The sequence below is a fragment of the Enhydra lutris genome, unplaced genomic scaffold (assembly GCF_002288905.1).
Source record: "Enhydra lutris kenyoni isolate GAN:26980312 unplaced genomic scaffold, ASM228890v2 scaffoldscaffold15, whole genome shotgun sequence".
In the NCBI taxonomy this organism is placed as follows: domain Eukaryota; kingdom Metazoa; phylum Chordata; class Mammalia; order Carnivora; family Mustelidae; genus Enhydra; species Enhydra lutris.
The window spans coordinates 28,574,747-28,600,617 of record NW_019154099.1 but is presented as its reverse complement, the minus strand read 5'-3'; the positions used below and the strand labels follow the sequence as shown (position 1 = coordinate 28,600,617).

The following is a 25,871-nucleotide window of genomic DNA, read 5'->3' as shown; positions in this document are numbered from 1 at the left end:
AGGAAGGCCTAATTCAGGCATTAGTCCTTATTGGATAGGTCAAGATGACCAGAATCGTTATTTTCATCCAAAGCCTTGTCTTCAGTAATTTAAAATGCTTCTAATGCCAGTTTTTATGCTAAGCAGCACATGGAATATTACATTCAAAAAGCCCTGCCTGGGTTGTTCAGTGGGTTAAGCCACTGCCTTTGGCTTGGGTCATGCTCTCAGGGTCCTGAGACCCTGAGGTCCCCGCGTCAGGGTCCCGCGTCAGGCTCTCTGCTCAGCAGGGAGCCTGCTTCCCCCTCTCTCTCGGCCTGCTGCTCTGCCTACTTGTGATCTCTCTCCCTCTCTCTCTCTCTGCCAAAGAAATAAATAAATAAAAATCTTTAAAAAAAAACGAAGTAGTAACTAGAACAGAATTTGTACACAAATGAACGAATCAAGAATAAAAAATTCTGGAAAAATGCTTACTCTCCTTTCTACTCTTCAACTTTGTTTTATATCTAAGATTTATTTCTTTCACAAAGATTATAAATGTAAATTCATCTGTATAGTCACATATTTTTATGTAAAATAAAACAGTACCCTCACAATTCCACATGTTCTTAAAACTACTGCTAAATTCTGTCCTGTTGGTAAGGTTTACTATTAGGCAGTTCACTAACCCTGTGGGATAGGAGCAAAGTCCTTGTTCTCGAATTTTTTTTAATTGTTAAACACATCAATCAAGGTAAGTACAAAAATATTTATTAAAAAAAATACAGTTGTACTTCGATGAGTTGAAAGTTCCAGGAGCTTTTCTGTTCCCATGTCACTAAATTAAGCCCTTGATTTTTCACATTAAGGGGGGAAAGAAAAAAAGCTAAGCATGTTAGTTGAAGCAACTTTTTCCCAATCACGATCACATTATTGATCCTCTGCATAAAAATTAAGTGAGGAGCCACTGTGTGATGGACCTTGGCTTTGAGAGGTATTCTATGGACTGCTGCCTTGATGGGAAGTTTCTGTGTTCATTCAACACCTCTGTGTTACACGGTCTTCCTGTGGGGTGGGGAAAAAGCAGAAAATATCTTATTTGCTGCTTGAAAAGGACCATTCAAGGGTGCAGGGCAAAACTACCATGTTTTAAAACCTGAATGCAGATTTCCTTATGAATTCTAAAAGCACAGTGAAGATAGGGTTTTCTATAAATCAATATTCTGCATCAAAAAGTCCTTTTCCTGTACCCTAGTGCCTGCTTGCTTCTAAATGAACAACTACAATCACACCTCAACAAAATGGAGGAAAAGGAAATTAAGGTAGCCTCCATATTATATATTAATATTCATTGGGAGAGAATTATGTTCAGTTGCACAGTTGCTGGTGTTTATTGTGTTTATGAACAAGTTGACATAAAAATGAAAGATTCTCCTGATCAGTGCCTATAATTATGATGGCTTTCCCTCAAATATGCATATATAGTTGCAACCATCCTATCAAGAAGGTACAGTAAATGTCCTAATCAAAAGCATACCTCTGTACAAATACTTAGTAGGTAAGGTATGTTATTTATAGTCTTGAAAGGCTTTTGGATTTTAAAGAAAAGAGCCCTTACTTTTGAGAGTTCTTATTTTGATGTGTGGTCTCTCTGTTGTATCATTTTCTTAATGATCGAAATTCTTATGTTGAACTTTGAAATAATGTTAGAGGCAAAAAAACTGTCTTGGCACCCCTTATTCCCATTCCTCTTTAGTTTTAAGAAAAGGAGTTCAGGTGCCTGCTCCAAAGTAGGACTAGCTCTCCTTCTCCAACCTCTTAACCTCTCCCATAACCAGAGAGTTATTTTGGAAAATGAAGTGTTTTGATTTAAAAACCACCATACTGGGGTACCTGGGTGGCTCAGTGGGTTAAGCCTCTGCCTTCAGCTCGGGTCATGGTCTTGGGGTCCTGGGATTGGGCCCCATGTTGGGCTCTCTGCTCGGTGGGGAGCCTGCTTCCCTCTCTCTCTCTCTCTGCCTGCCTCTCTGCCTACTTGTGATCTCTCTCTGTCAAATAAATAAAATCTTAAACAAACCACCATACTCTGCTAAATGAACCAAAACTAGGATGAGGCATAAACAAATGATGATTAACAAAATTTTAAGCAAAATGGGTGGAAAATACACTGAAAAAAAAAATTTTATTTTAAAGATTTTATTTTTAAGTAATCTTTACACCCAAGGCAGAGCTTGAATTCACAACTCTGAGATCAAGTCACATGCTCCACCAACTGGTGCCCCTGAAAAAAGTCATCTATAATGAATACTTACACAACCATATCAAGCTTTCTCTGTCTTTTCCATACCTTTGTATTAAAAACTTGAGACTTATGCTCAACTTCCAAGCTTTGTGCATCACTATCTGCTCCAACCGTATCCATAATATTGCTCCCACAATTCTGTGTGTTATAGCCACTATCCATCTGCTAGGAAAGAGGAAAAAACACTAAGGATAACACTGCAAACTAACTCAGCCACAAAATTAGAGGAACTCATATCTAAGTAAAATTAAAAATATTTATATAAAATGTATTTCTAAAATTATATATTCCCATAAAATACAAGTTAATAGTTATATATATAAAATAAGTAGTTATATATATAAAATAAGTGAATCACTATATACTACCATTCGCAAGTAAACAATACAATGTACTATTTAATATCATAATGAAATTTAAAATATAGAACTATAAAAGGTAGTTCTATACAGAACTGGTTGTTCTTCAAAGTTGTCACTGTATTACACCATTCCTTTTGATAAAATACATCTTGTTGTGTCCTTTGTAATCTGTGAACAAGCCATTATGAACTTGCTTTCCTGTTACTTTCACCCCCATTAGATAAAAGTGAGGATTACAATAAAACTCGAAGAAGCTCTCACTTCCCGAAATTGATAAAACTAACTGAGCTAGGAAATAAATGGAAATCTGCCATTTCGCTTTCCCAAGCCCAAGCTCCTTAAACCATGCTAGACCCCAGCTACAAATATATACACTCACGTCCATCCGCCACCCCTTGGTCCCCTATAAAAGTGGAAGGGTTACTTGTGTTAATCCTCTTACCAGAGCTCTAGATTCTATCCCATCTCACAGACCTCAGTTCCCTAATGTATAAAATTCATTACTATTTTACATATTATATTTATTCCATCTGCTGTAAGGCATCATGAGGATTAGATTCTAACTGTAAAACCATAAAAGACTCTTAATCTCACAAAACAAACCTGAGGGTTGCCGGGGGCAGGGGGGTATGGAGAGGGTGGTTGGGTTATGGACATAGGGGAGGGTATGTGCTATGGTGAGTGCTATGAAGTGTGTAAACCTGGCGATTCACACACCTGTACCCCTGGGCTAATAATACACTATATGTTAATTAAAAAAAGATTCTAACTGTAAAATACCCTGATCTCTGATACATGAAAAGGATACATAATTGATACCTATTATTATTAATTATCCTGCCCAATTTCTAGTTTTCTTTGTTCTTTTTACTCTTCTCCCTCTCAAATATGCTAGTTCCTCCCATCTAAAGTAAAAACAAAGTTAAAAAACTACAAAAAGATCTTGGACTTTAATGTTCTTTTCTAGCTATGATAACCCTTCCCCTCACAACAAAGGTTCTTCAAACAGTTATCTACACATAATTTTTCACTACTTCACCTACTTTACCCTCCACTTTTCATCACTCTACCCTGACGTTGTTCACTCACCAAATTACTTCCGTTATTAACTCAACAGCCACTTTTTAAGCCCTTGCTCTTACTTTCACAGCACTAACCATTCTTTTGTTAAGATGTTACATTAACACTATGCTTTCCTCAGGTCCCTCTCTCTGGCTGGTCCCTCTCAGTTTCTTTTGGGGGCTCTGCTTCCTTTAACAAACTCTTGACTTTTCCTCAGGGTTCCAAACATCAAATGGCTTGTGTTCTCACTTTATACAGTCCTTCCAGTTGAACTTACCTATACATTCATTCTGTTTTCATTCCAAACATTTAACAAGTAGCTATTACACATAAGTTCTGGGATAAACAAAAACATACATGACTGCTCGATAAATGGTCTGACTGGAAAGAAGGCAAAGTGTACATGGAATTATGAAAGCATATAATGAGATCTAGCTTGGCTAGTGTGATCATGGAGGGCTCCTTTGAGGAGGTGATTATTAAGTTGTGAACTAAAAAACTAATAGGAGCTAACTAGGTAAAGTGGGAGAGATAGGAATTCTAAGCTGTGGGGGGGAAAGGTTCTTCATTTAAAACTCTGGAAAGCTAATGTGACTGAACAAAGAGAATAAAGGGAAACAAAATGAAGCTGACGAGTAAGGTAAAGGTCAGACTATTGGATGTTTTGCCAGCCATGCTACAGATTTTTAAATTAATACCAAAAGCAAAAACAAAACAACCCCCTCTGCCCACAAAAGGCCTTAGAAGTTAATGATGCACCAACAAAAATGAGATAAAAAATATAGCAGAAGGATTTTTAAAAATTGGAGAATTACAAGGAAATTCCAGAAAGAAAAGTGAAAGTGAGAGAGGAGAAATCTAAGATATTATTAAAAAAAAAAAAGATCAAAGAGGTGAAGGGCATGAGTTTACAGATCGTAAGGCTCTGCTAAATGCCCAGTACTATGGACAAAAAGATACCCATGCCAAAGAATCGCTGAAATTTCTGAACACTGTAGACAAAGAGAAGATCTTATACATGTCCAGGGGTGGGTAAAAAGAGACCATATACAAAAGATTAAGTATTAAAAATGGTTTCAGATCCCTCACCAGTAATAATGAAATAGAACCAATGAAACAATGCCTTCAAAGTCTGAAGGACGATTATTTCCAAACTCTCATGTGAGAGAATGAAGAATACATGATCAGACATGCAATATCTAAAATATGTACTCCTTTTCACAAAGCTTCCAGAAAATGTGTTCCAGTAAAGTAAGAGGTAAACCAGGAAAGAGAAGAATGGAATGCAGAAAACAGAAGACAGAACATAGGAAAGGTGAAGAGAATTCCCATTGTAAAGGGACATTCTGGGATGAGAGCTTATACCGCAATTGGAAGCTAACAAGTCCACAATAAAGCAAGTCAAAAGGCCCTGAGAAAATATGGCTATCTTCAAGTGGTTAGAAGTTGCCTTTGTGGTAGGAAAATAAGAATGTCTGAAGTTTCTAAACTATCAAATGCTCTACCAAAGGTAAATATTATTATGATATGGCCCAAAGCGTCAAACTGAAACTGACTGGTAGATACCACAGACAGCATATTTTATAAGAGAAGCCCGAAAATGGATTCTATTCCCCTGCAGGCACTCAAGCACAGAGTGGATGACAATTTAGTAGTGATAGAGGCTTCCGATGGGTAGTTGAGTTAGATGATTAAAGTGTATTTCAATGAAAGCATTTTGATTCTTTTATAAATGTTCTGAAAAAAAAAAAAAAAAGGTAGTGAGGAAAAGTTAATACCTTGAAGGCTAAGTTTGATGTAAGTGCTTTTTCACTTAGGAACCAAATTTAGAAGCTAACAGATATAAAAGCGATTCTAGTCTATTTTTCTGAGCAACGATCTTGGAAGTCAGGAGAGACAATATAGACATAAAAACATGAGCAGATGATTATATTTAATTTTGGGTCATTTAGAATCCTCCTGTGAGTTTCAAATTTTAGCATTCTGAAAAGGTGGGAGGGAGAATTATGATGGAAGAATTAAATAACTGACTACATATAATGTGGTCGGAAAAGCACCTGACACACTGAAACATCACGTTTGTGTCAGCTATTACCATGAGTCAGTACAAACTCAGATTCAAGAACTTGAGCTCTAAAGCCATACATACCGCAGGATTCAAATCTTGGCACCACTACTTGCTACCAATGAAGGTAATTTACTTAACCTCTATGACCCTCAGTTTCCTCACCTGTAAAATGGGGATAAGTATCCATCTATTTCACAACAGCCCTGTGAAGATTCAATAAATTAAACACATGTAAAATACAGTGAATGTGGGACGCCTGGGTGGCTCAGTGGCTTAAGCCTCTGCCCTCAGTTCAGGTCATGATCTCAGGGTCCTGGTATCAAGTCCCACATTGTGCTCTCTGCTCAGCAGGGAGTCTGCTTCCCCCTCTCTTTCTGCCTGCCTCTCTGCCTACTTGTGATCTCTCTGTCAAATAAATAAAATATTTAAGAGCTACAACAAAAATACCAGTGAATGTGAATATTAAACATGCACCATCAGTCCCAAATAAAAGAAACTAACCCTCTTAGTATCATCATGTACTGATACTTTTAAAAAGTTATTTAATACTCCAGTCCTCACATTTAACCCATCTTCTTAGTATAACCTCAGAAAAAGAAAGAATAAGGGAGAAAGTAAAGGACTCCAGAATATTAAAATTTCTTACCTGAATGTTACTGTTTTCACAAGGAATGACACTGCTCTCCGCAAGAGGTGACATGCATATATGAGAGTTTTCAATACTGAAGGCAATCCCATTCACAAAATCAGTGATGGGCAAACTCCCATTATCAACCGGCTCCTTAATCCAAGTGTTCTCATCTGCTATTTCTATGGGATCAACCATATCCACAGTGTTGTTCTCTTTCTCACTTTCAACATCCTGCAACAGTGCTAATTCTTTCTCAGAAGTGCTGGACTGATTCTGTGTAATAGACACGGCGGTGACTACCAAACGTGCGCCATGGGCTGCAGTGTCACTCTTCGCCTGCCGCAGGGGTACTCCACCTGTGTCCATGGCTGGTGACGAGGCATCTGCGCAAGGAAGATTCAGCTGATCTTCTTCGTCTTTCCCGTGAGCCTCAAGAGCAAAAGGTATCCGAATCAGGGACGTCCGACACTGAGTACCACCTGTGCACATCTCGAGTCTCATGGGAGACCAATTCTTAATTGGTGAGCAGCCATCTATATAAGGACTTCTGATGCATGGATTAGTAATTCCATTAGAATGTGCTGTTCCAGATGAATTATCAGGGGAATGAAAAGTAAACTTTCTTTGTTCTAAAAGATTGAAAGGGAAAAATTCCATCATAAGAACATGCAAATGGAAAAGACATTACTAAGGTTTTAATGCCCAAAAAACTGGATTTCTAGAACATTGTACTGTTTACTGAAGTGAAGTTTTGGTGAAGTTTTGGTGTTAAAAAAGAACAGCACAAATGATTGTGTCTCAATAAGTAGGATAAGACTCTTCAAAAAGAATTCCTCTGGCACTTGCTTTTAATTAAAAAAAAAAATTTTATTGGGGCACCTGGGTGGCTCAGTGGGTTAAAGCCTCTGCCTTCGGCTCAGGTCATGATCCCAGGGTCCTGGGATCGAGCCCCGCATCAGACTCTCTGCTCAGCGGGGAAACTGCTTCCTCCTCTCTCTCTGCCTGCCTCTCTGCCTGCCTCTCTGCCTACTTCTGATTTCTGTCTGTCAAATAAATAAATAAAAAATCTAAAAAAAAAAAAATTTATTCTCTGAGAATTATTTCCTCATAAACATATTGCTCCAATAGTAATAGTGCTCATATACAAAGAAGATACTGGACAAATCAGCAGAGAGCTACAAGTTAATAGCTATACCTGGTAAATGAAGGAGGTAAATACCTTGCAAAAACAGTATAAGCAATGTTAAAAGGCATGCAAAAAATTGTAAAATAATATTTGCAATAAGAAAGAGCTTAACAATCATAATCAAAATGGTAAAGGTGCTTTAAAATATAATGCTTCTTATAACTTCAATGGCTTAACAAAAACAGAAGTTTAAAAAAAAGGGCAAGGGCCCAGAAACAATCCTCCCAATGGCAAATAAACATGAAGTGGTCAGCCACACAAACAATAAAAAAATACAAAAGTTAAAGCAATAAGAAAGAAGTTGTTTAACAAAAACAGTGAAGTATGAACTAAGAATCCCTCTCCCCAAATAAAGGGCCAATAAATATTTGGAAAGAGTTCAACAGCATCAAAATCAAAGACACAAAAATGAAAGCAGTAAGAAACATTTTTGTAATATAACAAATTAAGAAACATCACAAAGAATGGTAATACCAATGCTTCTAAACAGGAGAAACTGGCTTTCTTACATACGATTGATGAAAATTTCAACTGATGCAACATTTTATGAAGAAAATTTGACAAAATTCATCAAGATCCTTAAAAATGTTCACCCCCTTTGACCAAATAATTCTACTTCTGAGAATTTAAACTAATGTACAATATAGTGTATAAACAAAAATAATTATTTTAATAAAAAATTAGAAATAAGGTTCATCAGTGGTTGAAAACAAATGATACATCTGTGATCAATGATTAAAAATCACTGTTTCATACAATAATAAATGATTTGAATGACCTATGAAAATGTTCACAGTACAATTCTTTGTGAAAAAAACAGACCACTTGGGGTGCCTGGGTGGTTCAGGGGGTTAAAGCCTCTGCCTTCTGCTCGGGTCATGATCCTGGGGTCCTGGGATCAGGCGCTGCATCGGGCTCTCTGCTTGGCGGGCAGCCTGCTTCCCCCATCTCTCTCACTGCCTGCCTCTCTGCCTACTTGTGATCTCTCTCTGTCAAATAAATAAATTAAAAACAAAACAAAAACAAAACAAAACAAAACAAAAACAGACCACAGAACTATGGTGGGTGTCTATCTCCTCATAAAAGTGCACATGTATTTATGCAAAAAAATACATATATATATACATACACTAACAAAAGTAGTTTTCAGGTTTCCAATTTTATTATGAATAACTTTTAATTTTTTCAAAAGGAGTTACAATTTTTTTTCTAAGAAACTAACACATTGCAAAAAGAAACACGTAAATTTCCACACACTATATTTACCTTAAAATCTGACTCAAACAAATATATCTTTACAAAATATGAATACCTGATTACCAAATTCTGAAAGTACAGGTCAGAAGGCACACAGAAACGAACTTAACTCTAAATTTGCCATCTTTCTTTGATTCCCTTTACAAGAACACTTGATATAAATACTGCTAATCAGATGGCCGGTGTTTAATACTAGAGTAGAACTTTGTTGAGAATCCAGGTTTTGAAGGTAAATTGTTCCTTTCGTTAAAAAAAAAAAAAGCCAGTTTTTAAATTTTTGAAGATTAGTAATCATTTAGAAGCTCTACAGTTGGAACAAGTTAAAAAAGAACATCTTTAATAACAAATGTTGGTAAACGTAAAAATTGAAATTAGGTATTTTCTTAGGAGACATACCTGAGAGTGGAGTCTTTCCTATTTGAAATGCAATTGGTGAGAAAGTGGGTGAAGTAAGAGGTGAAGGGCTGGTTATACTTCCCAAGCTGTATTTTTTTGCACTGTCCTGAATAGGGCTGGAAGAAAACTGCCCCTGTGATAAAAACAAAATTATACTATTCTCTTTCTCAATTTGTTATACCATATGCTATTTACTTTCATCTTCAAAACACGTTTACAAAGTAGGTTCATAAAAACTTTGATCATTCACCAAAAGGCAAAGCATCTTATAATGAGAACAATTAGGAAGACTATTAGAAACATTTTGAAATAGAGTATGTTGGTTAAAATAAAATATAAATGCCATGTTTAAACAAACCATTCTATTTCATAGGAGCAGCTATTTATGAGCACCTTTAAATTAGATTACTCAATTAATGTCAATCCAGTTGTGGTGTACTGAAAACCTTACTTAGTTCAGAAAACAACTCACACTGAAATTCCTTGAGACTCATGATTAATCTGATCCTGTATACATCTAAATATAAAAATGGAGTCTAACCGAAACATTCCTGACTAATGACAAAATGTGAACTAGGCTAGCCCTCATGAGATATAAAGTCCAAAGGCAACCATTCAATCCCTGAGCACAAAATGAGCGTCCAGGTCCATCTATAGCCAACTACACAGCACACTTCAAGCACAACTTCTTACCGAACTTGGTGTCTGCACAGGGCTCCTACACTGTACAGGAGATAAATCTATCGAATAAAAAACCTCCAGTGAGGCTTGAGCACCACCGCAAGGACTTCTGGGAGAAGCTGGAGGTAAGGAGTCAGAAATACTTCCGTTGCCATCTAAAAACAGCTTTCTTCTGAGGGATGAAGAACTGAGGTTTCCAGGAGACTGATCTGAAAATTCATCAGCTCTAAAATAGTCACCTATATTTAATAATAACAGAAGTAAAGACAAAAGTAGTCATTTTAAAGAGCAATTATTCTTCAGTTACGTGATTTTTTTTTAAAAAACAGCATGTAGGGGCGCCTGGGTGGTTCAGTGGGTTGGGGCCTCTGCCTTTGGCTCAGGTCGTGGTCCTGGGGTCCTGGGAATGAGCCCCGCATCTGGCTCTCTGCTCGGTGGGGGGCCTGCTTCCCTTCTCTCTGTCTCTGTCTGCCTCTCTGCCTACTTGTGATCTCTGTCAAATAAATAAAATCTTTGAAAACAAAACAAAACAAAACAAAAAAACCCAGCATGTACTATTTATTTGAATTTTGTTCAAAAAAGAGGGCAAAGTTTAATTGCATATGTGATGTTTGAAATCTGAAATTACTCCTTCTTTTTTGAATACTTCATTATTAGGGTAGGTAAACCAGTAAGATGTGCTGATGAATAGTTTATGTCTGCAGCAAAATTCATTATGACAAAAGGCTAATCAGGCCAAGTTAAAGAAAAAGAAAGTTTAGCACTATATCCCCACTTCTTTAGAAAGAGACACTGCCACCTACTTCCATTTACAAAAAGCCATCAAAACAAAACCTGCTAAGTTATTAAAGGTTTAAACAAATACAATACTTACCTAATACATTTTCTAAATTAAAATCCACAGGAAGAGACAGCAATGTCTGACAAGCAGCTGGAAACAAGCAGATAAATAAATACAAACATGGATAAATCAATGCAAGCATATTACATGCAATTTACCATGTGCTTCCCAATCAACCATCTCCCCATGATGTTCCAGCCAAATTGAATTATTTCATTTATGCATTCTATTAAAAACATGCCACCCTTCTATAAGCAGTTTGCCACCCCTTCCAGCTCTGACATAAACCTGTTAGTGGTAAGAGTTAATTTCTGGTTGTACTGCTGGCTCTGAAAAGAAGCCCATCTCCACAGCTGACCCCCGAACAACATGGATTTAAACTGCATGGGTTTACTTAAATGTCCATGTTTTTCAATAAATACAGTACAGTACTGTATAAATGTAGTTTCTCTTCCTGAGGATTTTCTTAACAGTTTCTTCTAACTTACTTTATTGTAAGAATACAATACATAATACATGATGTACAAAATACCTGTTAATTGACTATGTTATTAGTAAGGCTTTCAGTCAACAGTAGGCTACTAGCAGTTAAATTCTGTGGGAGTAAAAAAGTTATATATGGATTTTTGAGTGCATGGGGGCTGGTACCCTTGGCCCCCATGTTGTTCAAGGGTCAAGTGTATTTGGGATAGATATCCTAAATATTCACGAATTTTCAGAAAAATGCTTTCCAACACCAGAAATCGACTCACATGCTTCAAATAACAATAACAACACACACACACACTACTGCTATTTCTAAAACATGGAGGGACATATGTATTCTAATTTTTTTGAAAAAAGTTAGCTCTCCTATGGCTCATTCATAATTAAATAATTTTGATTTCAGAGTAAAGTGTTATCACAAAGACTGAATTTAAAATCAAATGTAGCTTAATGTGGAACATTCTTCAGTTCAGATTATATTCATACTCACCATTGCTTTTCTCAGAATGGATGGTCAGTTTTCGTCCAATCGGAGATTCACTAGTTATATTAATACCTATAAAACATTTTAAGTGTCAAATCTTACATTTTATATTCTCCATATACTTTAAGGGTGACCTTTTCCAGAGTAAAAAAAAAAAAAAAAAAAAAAAAAAGGTGAAAACTTTCATTTTATAACAGTTTAAAAATAAGTATCTGCACATATAATAATTTGGCATGCTTCTGCTAGTTTTTTAAATTTTGAAGAAGCACAAAGATAAAATTTGAAGAACTACCACAGCAAATAAAGAGGCACAAATAGGGGCGCCTGGGTGGCTCAGTGGGTTAAGCCGCTGCCTTCGGCTCAGGTCATGATCTCAGGGTCCTGGGATCGAGTCCCGCATTGGGCTCTCTGCTCAGCCAAGAGCCTGCTTCCCTCTCTCTCTCTCTGTCTGCCTCTCTGCCTACTTGTGATCTCTGTCAAATAAATAAATAAAATATTAAAAAAAAAAAGAGGCACAAATAACTCTTTTTAAGGAAAGTATGGTTACTCTGTATTTATGTCAATCTTAAAAGACTGAGGATGCACGTTAGTCAAACCTCAAAGTCCTCAGACAGATCTCTGATGCTTAATGCTTTTGCAAAATGGGTTATATAAATTGTCTGAATTAAAATGCCAGATCATTTTAACAAAACCTAAAGTTTGATAAAACTATGTTCAGTTCATTTTCATAGCAGGAATCAAAGGTAGGGCTGCAAATTTTTTTAAATAATTTTTTTGAAGATTTTATTTATTTGACAGAGAGAGACACAGTGAGAGAGGGAACACAAGCAGGGGGAGTGGGAGAGGGAGAAGCAGGCTTCCCGCAGAGCAGGGAGGCCTGATGCAGGGCTCGATCCCAGGACCCTGGGATCATGACCTGAGCTGAAGGCAGAAGCTTAATGACTGAGCCACCCAGGCGCCCCTGCAAATATTGTTTTTAATTGAAAATTAATGACTACTAAGTTTTGTAACTTGAAAATCATGAGATTAAAAAAAACCACACAGGGGCGCCTGGGTGGCTCAGTGGGTTAAGGCCTCTGCCTTCGGCTCAGGTCATGATCCCAGGGTCCTGGGATGGAGCCCCAAATCGGGCTCTCTGCTCAGCAGGGAGCCTGCTTTCTCCTCTCTCTCTGTCTGCCTCTCTGCCTACTTGTGATCTCTGTCAAATAAATAAATAAAATCTTTAAAAAAAAAAACACACAATGACAAAAATGACTGATATAAACAAAATTAAAGAAGGAAAAGGCAAGGAGACAAAAAACAAACAAAAATGCCAGAAAGCTTAAAGAGCATTATAGAATAAAGTCTAGTAACCTAATAAACTTAAGTAAATGGGTGAATGAGTAAGTGGGTGGTGGGTAAATAAAGTATCCTAGTAAATAATGTCAGAATGAGTAAAAAAATAAATAAATAAAAATCCTACATTTGAATGCTTTCTTTGCTGTAAGCAGTGTGACCTATAAAGCAAATGTAACCAAGGCACTCTGCTGCAGAAAACCCTACCACGTCCTTGATCTTCAGGCTAGAGTCCAAATACCTCAGCATTGCAGAAAGCCCTTCAAAACCTTGTCTGTCTCTAGCACAGTTGTTCTCCAACTAAACACTATTTATTTGAGCACCATAAAGAAACCAGGTTCTCTCTCACATTTAGCTATTTCTCATACTATTTTGACATTCCTCCCTCATTTGCTTAGTCTGGTTAATTAGGTCTCAGCTGAAATTATCTTCTACCAGCATGCCTTCCCTGACCTCCTTAGATCAGAAAGACACCAACTACAACATTACTATGCTTTTTAACTCTATTGCAAGTGTTTCTTTGGTTGTTTCCTCCAGGAAGGACTTAAATAAGCTTAAAACACAATCAAATGAGAAAAAAAAAATGTATGCACTTGATTACATCAAAATAAAAATTTCTTTGCAATCAACAGCATCAAGAACAAAAATGGCATACCTATGACAGAATGGGAGATGATATATGAAATGTTTAGAACCAATATAACTTTGCTAAACAAGGTGTCTTAGAAATTACCAAGATTAAAAAAAAAAAAAAAGACAGCAACTTCAATAAAAATATAACCAATAAATTATAAATAACTATTTTACAAGAAAGGAAATTTCAAAGACCATTAGTATATAAAGAAATGAAAATTTCAACAATCATTTAGACTGTTAAACAACCCATCAGGAATTTATCAGATAAAGGGCTAGTATCCAAAATCTATAAAGATCTTAAAAAAGCAATAAATCCAGTCAAGAAATGGGCAGAAGACACAAACAGACATTTCTCCAAAGAAGATATACAAATGTACAACAGACGCATGCAAAAATGCTCCACATCACTCATCATCAGGTAAATACAAATCAAAACCACAATGAGATACCACCTCACACCAGTCAGAATGGCTAAAATTAACAAGTCAGGAAACGACACATGTTGGCAAGGATGCGGAGAAAGGGGAACCCTCCTACACTGTTGATGGGAATGCAAGCTGGTGCAGCCACTCTGGAAAAACAGCATGGGGGTTCCTCAAAAAGTTAAAAACAGAGCTACCCTATGACCAGCAATTGCACTACTAGGTATTTACCCTGAAGATACAAATGTAGTGATTCAAGCATACAATGTTCACAGCAGCAACATCCACAATAGCCAAACTATGCAAAGGGTCCAATGTTCAATGACAGATGAATGGATAAGGAAGATGTGGTATATATGTACAATGGAATATTACTCAGTCATCAAAAAATGAAATCTTGCCATTTGCAACGATGTGGATAGAACTAGAGGGTATTATGCTAAGTGAAATAAGTCAATCAGAGAAAGACAATTATCATATGATGTCACTCATATTTGGAATTGAAGAAACAAAACATAGAAGCATAGAGGAAGGGAGAGAAAAATAAGACAATATCAGAGGAGACAAACCAAAAGGGACTCTTAATCATGAGAAACAAACTGAGGGTCACTGGAGGGGAAGTAGGTAGGGCGATGAGGTAACTGGATGTTGGGCATTAAAGAGGGCACATGATGTAATGAGCACTGGGTGTTATATACAACAGATGAATCACTGAACTCTACTTCTGATACTAAATAATACACTGTATGTTAATTAATTGAATGTAAATAAAATTAGTTTTAAAAAAGGAAAGGCAAGCATTTGAAAGCTGGATAATGCCAAGTGCTGGCAGGGATGTGGGGACGTAGGAATCCTAAGCACTGCTGGTGGTCACGTAGACGGTGCAGTCATTCTGGAGAAGGGGGCCACTATATAGTCAAAACAGGTAAACACACAGTCTATATGCTAGGAATTCTCAGCCTATGTGTATATGCCAAAGCAATTCTCATTCATGTCCATAAATAGAAACACATGAGGATATTCACTGAAGCACCTCGCTGCACAAGTATGAATAACAGTAAAAGTTAACAGAATAAGCCACTGTGAATAAACCAAAGCATTTCTGCCTTTGCCTACCAGTAAAAAGACCACATAAGAAGGTAGATTCACCTGTTCAAAAATCAACGTGAAAGGAGTTGGGGGAAAAAACCAGTGTCAATGAAAATGTCACCCTGGATAGAAATTTTAGATCTAGGAGAGACAACTACGTAGTTCACCTCCTTTATTTTACAAGCTGAGGTCTAAAGAGACTGAATAATTTGATCAAGATCACCCCTATAGAGTGATATATATAAAGTATACATATAAAGCATATATATATATATAGAGAGAGAGAGACAGAGAGAGAGAGAGAGATTGGGAGGAGCAGGAGGTCTCCAGTTCAGGTCTCCATCCACTACTGCATGCTACCTTCAGTTTGTTGTGGCTGAGAACAGACTCCAACTGAGAATGTCTAGCTGTGAATCCAGGTTCTACCACTTTTATTCTCTGTCATCCTGAACAAGTGCTTCAACCTTTCTAAAACTAGATTTTCTCATCAAATGAGGCCCATAAGAGTACCTTCCTCAGGTGAGCTGTTATAAGGAATTACTGAAAGCACTTAGCACTGTCTGGCATATGGCAAGTGCTCAATCCATTTTACCAATTAATTGTGTTTTTGATAAAGAATGGAACAGTCCTTCTTACGCTGAGAGCATAATTAATGTATACTATATAGGAGAGTGGGCAATTTCACTGAAATGTACAAGTGAAATACACAAGTGATACTTGAACACTGCTCACAACTCAAAGGACAGTGAGAGCAAATAAAAGATAACCATTTCCTGAAGGCAGAAAAATAAAAGATTACTGGCTTGTCCTTCAATTTCCTTATTAATTTTGTATATAATCAGCTATATTATACTGCCCTAGAGGTCAAGTGTCCACATTTCCTCTGCCTTTATAAGAAATCAGCATATTAGCAAAAAGCAATTTAAGAACTTCATTTTAAATATTAACCTTGAAAATCAGGCAGAAATCACCAACAACTCAGTTCTTGATTCAGTACCAACTATTTTTGCATCAGTGGATCCTCTATTACCATCATAACTGATATTCACAACGGTCATGAAGAAAAAGTTAAATTCAGAATAAAACAGCCAAAAGTAAGAATTCTGTACATTTTATTCACATTTTCAGTTGTAACCTCTAAACAGTTTTTTGTTGTTGACACACAATGTTATATTAGTTTTATGTGTACAAAATAGTGATTTGACAACTCTATACCACTCTGTACGTTATGCTCTGCTCACAAGTGTAGCTACCCTCTGTCACCATACAGCGCTATTACAATATCACTGACTATATTCTCTATGCTGTGACTTTTATTCTCATGACTTGTTCATACTTGGAAACCAGAACCTTAAAAGGTTAAATCATCTGGTATCCAGAAATCTAGCATGTATCCTTATCAAAGCAGAAAAGCTGACACTTCACTATATATTACTTTACATTCACTACGTTTTACGACTATATGATTTTTACAATTTTTATTCATATGATTTTTAGTACACTCACATTTACTGGAATGATACTCTGAAAGCTGTTTCCCTTCATGATCAGTCCAAGGAGAGGGTACAATGACATCTTTTGTGAAAAACTAGAAAAATTAAAGTCATACAATTAGGCATAATTTCCCCCCAAATACAAACAATTACCCATGTTATTTTCAAAAAATCATTAAACATGTTACACAGACTTTATAGTAACATTTAAAAATTTTAATACTTAAAAGCACAAATGACCAAAAGTAAAATAGAAGAAATATAAAATATAGATAAAGAGAAATGTTAATACTTCAACCATTGAAACTTAAAACTTGCAAATTAATCTAAGGGCATTGAACATAGAGAAATATTTTCAATTCCTCCCAATTTTGGGAGGGTGGTGCAGATAACAAAAGGGAGGATGAAGAGGAAAGCAATAAATGGAAATAGATGTATACAAGCAGGTATGAATGGTGTGCTGGAAAGGGCTTATCCTGGCTCTCAAGATCTAATTATTAAATTTTCAGGAATTTTATGCATCACTTGTTAAAGTCAATGCTAAAAACTTGTAAACTTACAATATATAAAACAAAAAGGTAACAAACACCCTAACTCATTATTCGCTAATTACTAAACACTTCCCAATATCCATGCTCTTGAGATTCATAATGGCTTTTGCATCAGCATGGTAGGACTCCCACATACACTGTGGGCTGTGGCACTTCCTTTACCATTGGGTAACATCCCAGCACTCACTTGAAACTGGCCATGGCTGGGTATTTACATTAGAGATAGCAGCAATCGCTAGAAATCATACTCCTCCTGCAAACAGAGGGCTAGCTGTTAAACCAGTACACCCAGTATACTCAAATGGAGATAAGAGCATTTGGATACAGGTCTTTCCTTTTTTCATTCCAGATATAAAATAAAGTCTAACACAGTATTTTTCCATTCCCTCTCTCTGTTTTGGAAGGAACTCAAAACATTTTCTTTTCTTCCCCTTCCTTCCTTCCTTCCTTTTTTTTTTTTTGGAAATGTGGGGCTTGAACACACAATTCCAAGATCAAGAGTCATCTGTTCTAAGGATTGAACCAGCCAGGCATCCCCAAAACATTTTCTTTATATTTCGCTATACATATGGTAAAGAACAATTTCCTTGACACAAGGAAAGATGTAAAAGAAAAAGGGGGGAGGGGGCAGAGATTATAAGTACAATTTCCGGAAAAAAATATAAAGGACCCACCAACTAACAAAGCAATATATTTAGTTCACTCAAAATGAGAAACATATAAATCCAAATTAACAAGATGAAAATTTTAAAGTGATAAGAATACAAATTAAGAAGCTGAATAATAACCAGTACTGCAGGCATGAGAAAACAGCAAGTATCAGAACACAGCCAGGAGTAAAAACTGCTATAACCTTTTGGGAGGGCAGTATGGCAAAATTTACCAAAACTGAGAACACAAAGCCTCTGACTTAGCAAGTATGTTGCCATTACACAAAGATATATGTACAAGTGTGTTCACTGAAGCATTATTTGTGATAGCAAAACACCAAACACAACCTATATATCTATCAGTAGGGGCTGAGTTAGGTTATGACACATTCATTCAAAGGAATACTATGCTGTTACTAAAAATCAGTATGTGTTAATAATAATAAAAAAAAACTATGAAACATTATTAAGCAAAAAAGTGAGATGCAAAACAATATGAGAATGATGATCCTATTTGTTAAAGGTCATTTACTGTTATATACATAAAATTAATCTGAAAGTATAAATGTCACATAGTTACTTTTTTTTTCACAGTTACTTTTAAGAAGAGGGGAAACAAGTTCTTCATTTTCATTTTGTAATTTTTCTTTGAAGTCTAAATTTTGTTTTCTTTTGACTATGCACATATTTATTCTTTCAAAAATTTATATATTTGAAAATATTTGTTTCTGATCATTAACTTGTTTCTGATACACTGACCCTAATTTTCCCTCTGACTTCATTTTCTTAAATTTTCTGCTGAATTTCCCTTCAAAGTTGAGGATTCTAAAGGGAAGGCATATTTTCTACAATGTTGGGAAATGCGATCCAGTCTGAGAATATTCAACTGTGGTGGAAACAAGTGATTAGATCAGAATGAAAATTCTGAAGTTACTACATAAAGAAGTTTGGGAGAAGTAAAGCACATGCAATGGTTTTTGAAGAAATATGCTATATCTGAAACACAAGCCAACACTAGAAAATACACTAGAAAAATAAGTGCAGGAGGGGCCAGAGCATCATTTAATCTCTACATAGTCCATAGTGGAAGTCTTCTGGGATGTAGAAGAGCCAAATATAGCTAAGGAATAGAGATGGGTAGAGGGGGCTAGCAAGGGAAAAAGGAAAAACAGATGTTGCCATGACATAAAGATTTTCTGGGCAATAATTAGATAGATAAGCCTGGCTTGCACTCTAAGAGGAGATTATCGAAGGAGCAAAAAGTGAAAAACTTAGTTTATTATTTTTATTTAAAAATAAAAACACCCTACATTTCAAATAAACTTTTTAATATGTTTTAGTAAGGTATTTTATTTCATGAAATATATTCTATGTCTTAAAAATTCAAAGCATTAACAACAACAAGAGATAAAATTGCTAATGCCAATCTCGATTTTCAAGGTCTGAAAAGATTCAACTTTCTCTACATATAAACTCCAAGATGAAACAGAAGTTTGTGCTCATCTGTATGCTGAAGGCACAAGGAAGAGACAAACTGGCTAGACCCTGAGAATGAAAAGATAAATAAAGCATAACACTGGCCAAAAAAAAGAATGTAGTCTAGGGGAAAGAAGCACTAAACCAAATTATTACAGTGTCACAAGAGCACTATGACAGGCGCTGGCAGAGCTGAACAACATCGGTTTTATGGGAGCACAGAAGGGCACCAGAGACAGCTGGGGACAGGCCAGGCTGGTGGCGATCCAGAAGAGTAAAGGATTTGAAGGAAGTCTTCCTAAAAGAGGTGACGTGCACGCAGAATTGATGCTTAACTGGCTTTATGATCAGTAACAGATTTAAGTTACCTCTTCAATGGCTTTTTGTCTTTTGTCTTCCACATCTTTATCTATTCTATACAGAGATAAAGAAGAAACATAACCATGCCATTACTTCAGCTGATTGAACATTTAAAATAATAAGCTTTCAAAGAAATAATTTCCTTCTGTTGAAAACTGGCAAATGTTAGTCTTATTTTAAGAGCAAAACTGGTATCTTATCACATTCAGTAAATGACAGTGTTTAGGTATTTGGCACTGTGCTGTTAGGCTTACCTCCCTCTTTTCCATTCAGTTTGAATGGAATAGTATTTTCTGTTAAAGCGCTTACATTGATAAAAATTTTAAATTACTATTAACAACATAAAGTAATTTGAATAAACTTTGTCCTTTAACCATCGTAAATTAAGAAGTATTTCTTCCACAGAAATCTAAAAATTGTCCAGATTCTCTTTCTTCAGTTATAGCAAGCTTATCATAGCTATAATTTTAGAATCAACTCTTACTCTGAAATAGAAGAAAAGAAACTATCACCCTTACAGTTCTGAATAAAGAAGAAAAAATATTAATTGTGAAATAATGACAATATAGAATTCTGTCCAAGTGAATTTTTTCCCACTTTGATACAATATGCAATTACAACAACACAAACTTATCAGCTACAAGATTTAACATAAAATATTGGGTCTCGAGCACAAGGCATAGATTTGCCAAGGACTAAGCAGCTAGCCTTGGAGGACCACTTCAATCTATCCCAAGGAAGATTATTTGCTTTCTGTTAATAAATTGGTAAAATACTTCTTCTTCTTCTCACAATTCAAATGATTGTCTCTCAAAATGTTTCACATATGTATTTGTGGCTTTAACAAACCTTATGTAAGAATGTATGTTTCACAAATTAAAATCAAATGAATTATTCAAGTAAGGGAATGAAGAGAAAATATGCTACAATAATAATCCATATATCTCAGCTTGAACAACAGCCATTCTGGGGACAAATAACTCAGTTGTATCTCATGCACATAAGCCAGCTCAAAATAACAGTGCATAATAATAATAGCATATAATATTTAGTAAGCTCTGATTTAGTATCACCTCATTCAGAAACATTTTCTGCTTCATCAGAGGGACTTTAAGAACCTGAAATATTCAGGCAATTGCTAGCAGCACTGAAAATCAGTGTAGACAAATATTATAGAACCTGATCATGGAGGGTTCTCAGAAGTCAAGGAGGACAGAGTACCCCGATCATTACATCAAAGAACACTAGCATGACCCATACCCGTTACAGGAATACCCTGAATGGATCCTGAGTAGGGGACGGCCTTTTCAGGATCGCTCACCTTCCGTATGGACAGACTCATTTGTTTACATCCATCTGCCTTACAGTTATCATTTTTTTATGTGGAGCAGTAATAAAGAGTGGGAAGCACTGAAATTGGAAACTCGGATTAGATAGGAAGAGACACTAGAAGTCACTGCTTGTTTCTAAGAATGAATCAGAATGTTTTGTTGAGAATGTACTCATTATCCATCGGGGAAGCCGTAATCATTTACTGAATTACATTAGTTAATTAAAATTAGGGTCTTTCTCACTCTTTTCTCCTCTTTTGTATTACAAATCTACCTACTGAAATACACCAATCACCCATTATTTTGGACTGACAACACATGTACCTTGGGACTAAAAATTAAAAGCTGGTCACACCAGTGTTCAATTATTTCAAATATTTAAAACATCAGACTATACAACTGACATCAACAAGAATCCCCCAAATTATTAACAAACACTGTTACTTATAATTACAGATTACAGTAATATGTAATCAAAAGCTAGGTCTGTTCCACTGAAGAAGTGCAAGTTCTCCCTACATTGGACATCATCAAGCAGACTGCCACCAGTCTGAGGCACCCCAGTGCTTGGAAATCTACGTAACACATCAAAAAGTTAAGGCTGCTCTGATTAATAGATTAACTTCAATACAATGTAGTTTAGATTTCCTAAGGCTGTTATATCAAAGCTGGGTGATATCTAGAAAAGCTCTCTCTGTTGCTAATGAATACCCTTTCATTCAATGTGCTTTTGAGATTTTAGGCTTCCCCAAACATAGATGGCAATGAAAGAGCATTTTGCTTTACCCCATACCACCAAAAAATAAAAATAAAAAAATTCAGTGGGAGAAGCCACAATCATGTAGAAAGGTACAAATTTCAAAATATTCTTCCCTCTACCAAGTACTGGAAAGCACAGCTATCCCATAATCCCATTAGTAGCAGAGAAAAGTTAACTCTTCCCAAAAAAAAAAAAAAAAAAAAAAAAAAAAAGATTCCTACTAAGGTTTAGAACTGTTTGCAAGGGAATCTCTTTCTGGATATAGTTCTTTGAACTCACTCTTCATTTAGATACAATAAATCTGTCTCAGAATTTTTCCTCCCTGATATCTTTACATATAAATATATCCAAACTTTGGAATTTCCCAACTCTCTTCACTTAAGAATATCTTATTATACTTAGATACAAAAAAGGAAAACTTACCGAGAATGACTTAAGTATAAAGCTTGACGATGAATGTCTTCTGGGTCTATTTCTACAGGATTTATTACAGCTAGTTGATCAATAGACCATCTAAATTTCCCTGGAGTCTTAACAAAAGAAAGTGAACCTATGAGTAAAAGCAAACTAAAATAGTTCATCAAAATGCTAACCAATGTCAGCTTTGGAAATAATGTGACTGGTTATAATGCAAAAGTATTTCAAACCTTGCATTTTAAAATTTGTCTTTACTTTGGATATTTTGGATATTTTAAAATACAGTCCAGTAAGTTGATTTAGTGTGATTTGATTACCGTTATGGTAAATGGTAATCAAATCACACTAAATCAACTTACTGGACTGTATTTTAAAATATCCAAATCTTCCATCTGGGTGATTTTTTTTTTTTAAACCATTTTTTTTTAAGATTTTATTTATTTGTCAGAGTGAGAGAGAGAGAGAGAGAGAGAGCGCAAGTGCAGGTGCACAATCAGGGAGTAGCAGGCAAAGGGAGAAGGAGGCTCCCTGCTGAGCAAGAAGCCCAATGTGGGACTTGATCTGAGCCAAAGGCAGATGTTTAACCAACTGAGCCACCCAGGCGTCCCATCTGGGTAATTTTTACAATCATGTAATAATGGGAAAAAAATCACAGGAGAGTATAAAGATATAGAAATTCCTCATCAGTTAATGAGAAATTGCTCATCCGGGATGCAACATACCAAAGTAAAGGTAAAAATCTCTTATTAGAGTTATCAAAGTTCTTTACTCTCACTAAGAATGAACTGAACTGAAGTCTTAAAAACAGAAGTGCCTACAAAAGCTCATAAAACAGTTGATCCTTAAAATAATTATGAAAATGGTAATCACAGCTGCTTTTCTGCATTCAACTATCCAACTGAACCAAAAATTTACCCAAATCCTAATCTGTAATTCCGAATGCATTTTTAATAAAATCAGGCTTAAAAATCCAACATTCCACACATTCTGGCTTTGAGGATTATGTTACAGCTAATATATTTATTCTAGATTACCAGATAACTAAAATTTAATAGAGTTCAATCAAAAATCATGAGGTCAGATTTATGACAATATTAAGTACGTAACTGTAAAACTCTACTTGCTCTTAGTTTTAACAGATACGAAAGCATAGCATAAACAGCAATGTACTTGGCAGTTTTTCTAGGTAATTTACTAGGTTAAAAGATCATACTTCAAAAGAACTCCAATGCAGCAAATAACAATAAAAATAAGCTAAAGCTATAAAGTCTTCCCTAATCTCCAAAAGAGCACTTTCCTTTCCATATCACCCTTGATTACCTTAACCACTAATACCACATACATTGTTTTGAAGTTGCTAGATTAGTTATGTCTTTTCCTTTAGAGTATATGTTGGCTTCTTTTTATACAACTGCAAGCTAGAGCTGGGGGAAATCGGAGGGGGAGACAAACCATGAGAGACTCTGGACTCTAAGAAACGAACTGAGGGTTTTGGAGGAGAAGGGGTTGGGGGTTGGGTGAGCTGTAGTGGGTATAGCAGAGGGTACGTATTGCATGGAGCACTGGGTGTGGTGCATAAACAATGAATTTTGGAACACTGAAAAAAAAATAAAGTTTAAATAAAAAGAAAAATTAAAAAATTATTATTTTATGACATGTGAAAATTATACAGCCATGTTTCATGCTTTTCCTATTGCCTATGGCTGCTTTTGTGATACAAGGCAGAGGTGACTAGTTGTAACAGCAACAAGATGACCTGCAAAGCCTGAAATATTTACTGTCTGGCACTTAACAGAAAAAGCTTGCTGATTCCTGCATTAGAATACAAGCTCCTTGAGAGTTTGTGTCTAATGACCCTCACTTATCTAACACAACAGCATTCAAATAGATTTGCTGAATAAATGAGAATAGATAATTAGATGACACAGCTTCTCCTCAAATATAGTATTAGTAAACATATCACCAATCGTAGTATCTAGCTACACCCAGTTTCAGGATGTCAACACATTATCCACTGAAAGAAAAAAAAAGAAAAATTCTAACTCAAAAAAAAAAAAAAAAAATCTACCTAACTTATATTTAGCCCAATCTCTACACTATAGTGAACATTACAGCTAAAAGAGCACATTTCAAACATATGTGCTTCAGGATAAGTTTCTCCCTTAACTTCTGAAGAAAGACGTTTACATTTAAAATAATTTGTATATACTAGTCAAGAATAACTTACTGGTAATTTCGTTGATTTAAAAACAGAAGGACTGGAGAGAGTTTGTTCATGGAGATTAGAATAATCACCAGGGCTTTCAAAAGGATTCAAAACTGGGATCCTTCCTGGAGTTTCCGGTGTTATCTGCATCCTTGATTCTTTGACATCTCCCATAGCAGAGAGAGAAAACTAAAAAGAAATAATTATGAACAATAAAACCACAAAGTTCCACATTGGTTTTGACAACTAAAATGTATTCAACAAACATACTTCGGAAAAAATAAATAAATAAATAAAATCCTCAAAATCTAACGCTTTGGGGGTCTTATTTATTTTTTATTTTTTTACAGTTCACAAAGAGGCATCACATACATTTTCTAAAGTGATCCTTGAAATAATCTTAAAAGCTAGAGACGTACGCTATTTGTGATATCATTTTGCAGAAGACTTAGGCTCAGAAAGTTAAGTGGCACACAGGCAGCAGTCAACCACATATGAATAAGCTCAGGTCTGCTTTCGAGGCAACTAAAGGAGCAGGCACAAAACTCTTCAACTAGAAGACTTCTACCTATAGTTTCTTTATTCATTACTGCAAGTCTCTAAAGACTTTGAACATCCTTCGGATATCCCAACAATTACCTATTAAACTACAGTTGCTAAACAACAATGACTTGTAGCAAGCAAATACGTGACGAGGAAGCTTGTGCACGCGTGTGTGTCTTCCACTTCAGCCCCGCTCAAAGAAGTGTGACTGATTAGACCTAGGAAATTAACCGCCTCCTTTGGTTGCCTCTCCTCAAACATCCTCTTTTCCGCTAAAAAGCCCAGGGTAGCAAGCGAGACTGCATTACTTTCAGTCAAAGGCGGACAAGACTAGGGAGAAAGAATCTACTTCTTGGAAGGCTGAAGCAGCTGGCTTCCTTGGGAGAAGAGAAGAGGTGGACACTCATGCCAGTGTCACTCCCAACCCCACACGATCACTGCTTGGCGTCCCCCACCCCATCCCCTTCCGCACCTATTCCCTCGCTGCTCCCATTCACCCCGGGGACAGCGGGCAGGTGGGTCAGGAGAAAGGAAAAGTGAGCTCTCCGGTTCAAAACAGGAGGAAAGGCCAGAAACGACAAAGAACGTACCTAGTGGTGTGTAAAAAAAGGAAGCCCCCCAAATAGGCGACTCCTGGGCGCTCCCGAGGGGCCAGTCCAGCTCCCACGACAGGCATAGACTCTTTAACTCCCGGCTTCCGCGCTGTCTAAGGCCAACCAGGGCACGGGCCCTGAGGGGAACTGGCCAATCGCGTCGAACCGCTGTCCGCGAACCAACCAATGGCATCGAGGCCGCGTAGTAAGTTCGAATGGCAACTCCTCGCTTCGCATTCCGCGTAGAGTAACGAGGCTCCAAATTTAAATCAACGCAGCCTCACGCTGGCGACGA

The 25,871-nt window shown here is 36.4% G+C and overlaps 1 protein-coding gene across 2 annotated transcripts; it reads right to left on the bottom strand.

The window, feature by feature from the left end:
- Window positions 1-652: 652 nt before the first annotated feature.
- Window positions 653-25,691, bottom strand: LOC111147056 (bora, aurora kinase A activator). 2 transcript variants are annotated; one of them, XM_022502924.1, is made up of 12 exons: window positions 25,574-25,691; window positions 24,462-24,629; window positions 22,241-22,347; window positions 19,735-19,780; window positions 16,703-16,784; window positions 11,721-11,786; window positions 10,778-10,834; window positions 9,916-10,142; window positions 9,223-9,355; window positions 6,399-7,012; window positions 2,306-2,422; window positions 653-1,023 (listed from the first exon to the last, which is right to left on the bottom strand). In XM_022502924.1, the coding sequence occupies exons 2-12, from the start codon at window positions 24,612-24,614 to the stop codon at window positions 997-999; spliced, it is 1,629 nt and encodes a 542-aa protein (XP_022358632.1). In that variant the 5' UTR covers window positions 24,615-24,629; window positions 25,574-25,691; the 3' UTR covers window positions 653-996. The 2 variants fall into 2 exon arrangements, with proteins under 2 accessions (XP_022358632.1, XP_022358631.1); XM_022502923.1 differs by having other exon boundaries at window positions 755-1,023; window positions 2,306-2,425; window positions 25,574-25,641.
- Window positions 25,692-25,871: the final 180 nt, after the last annotated feature.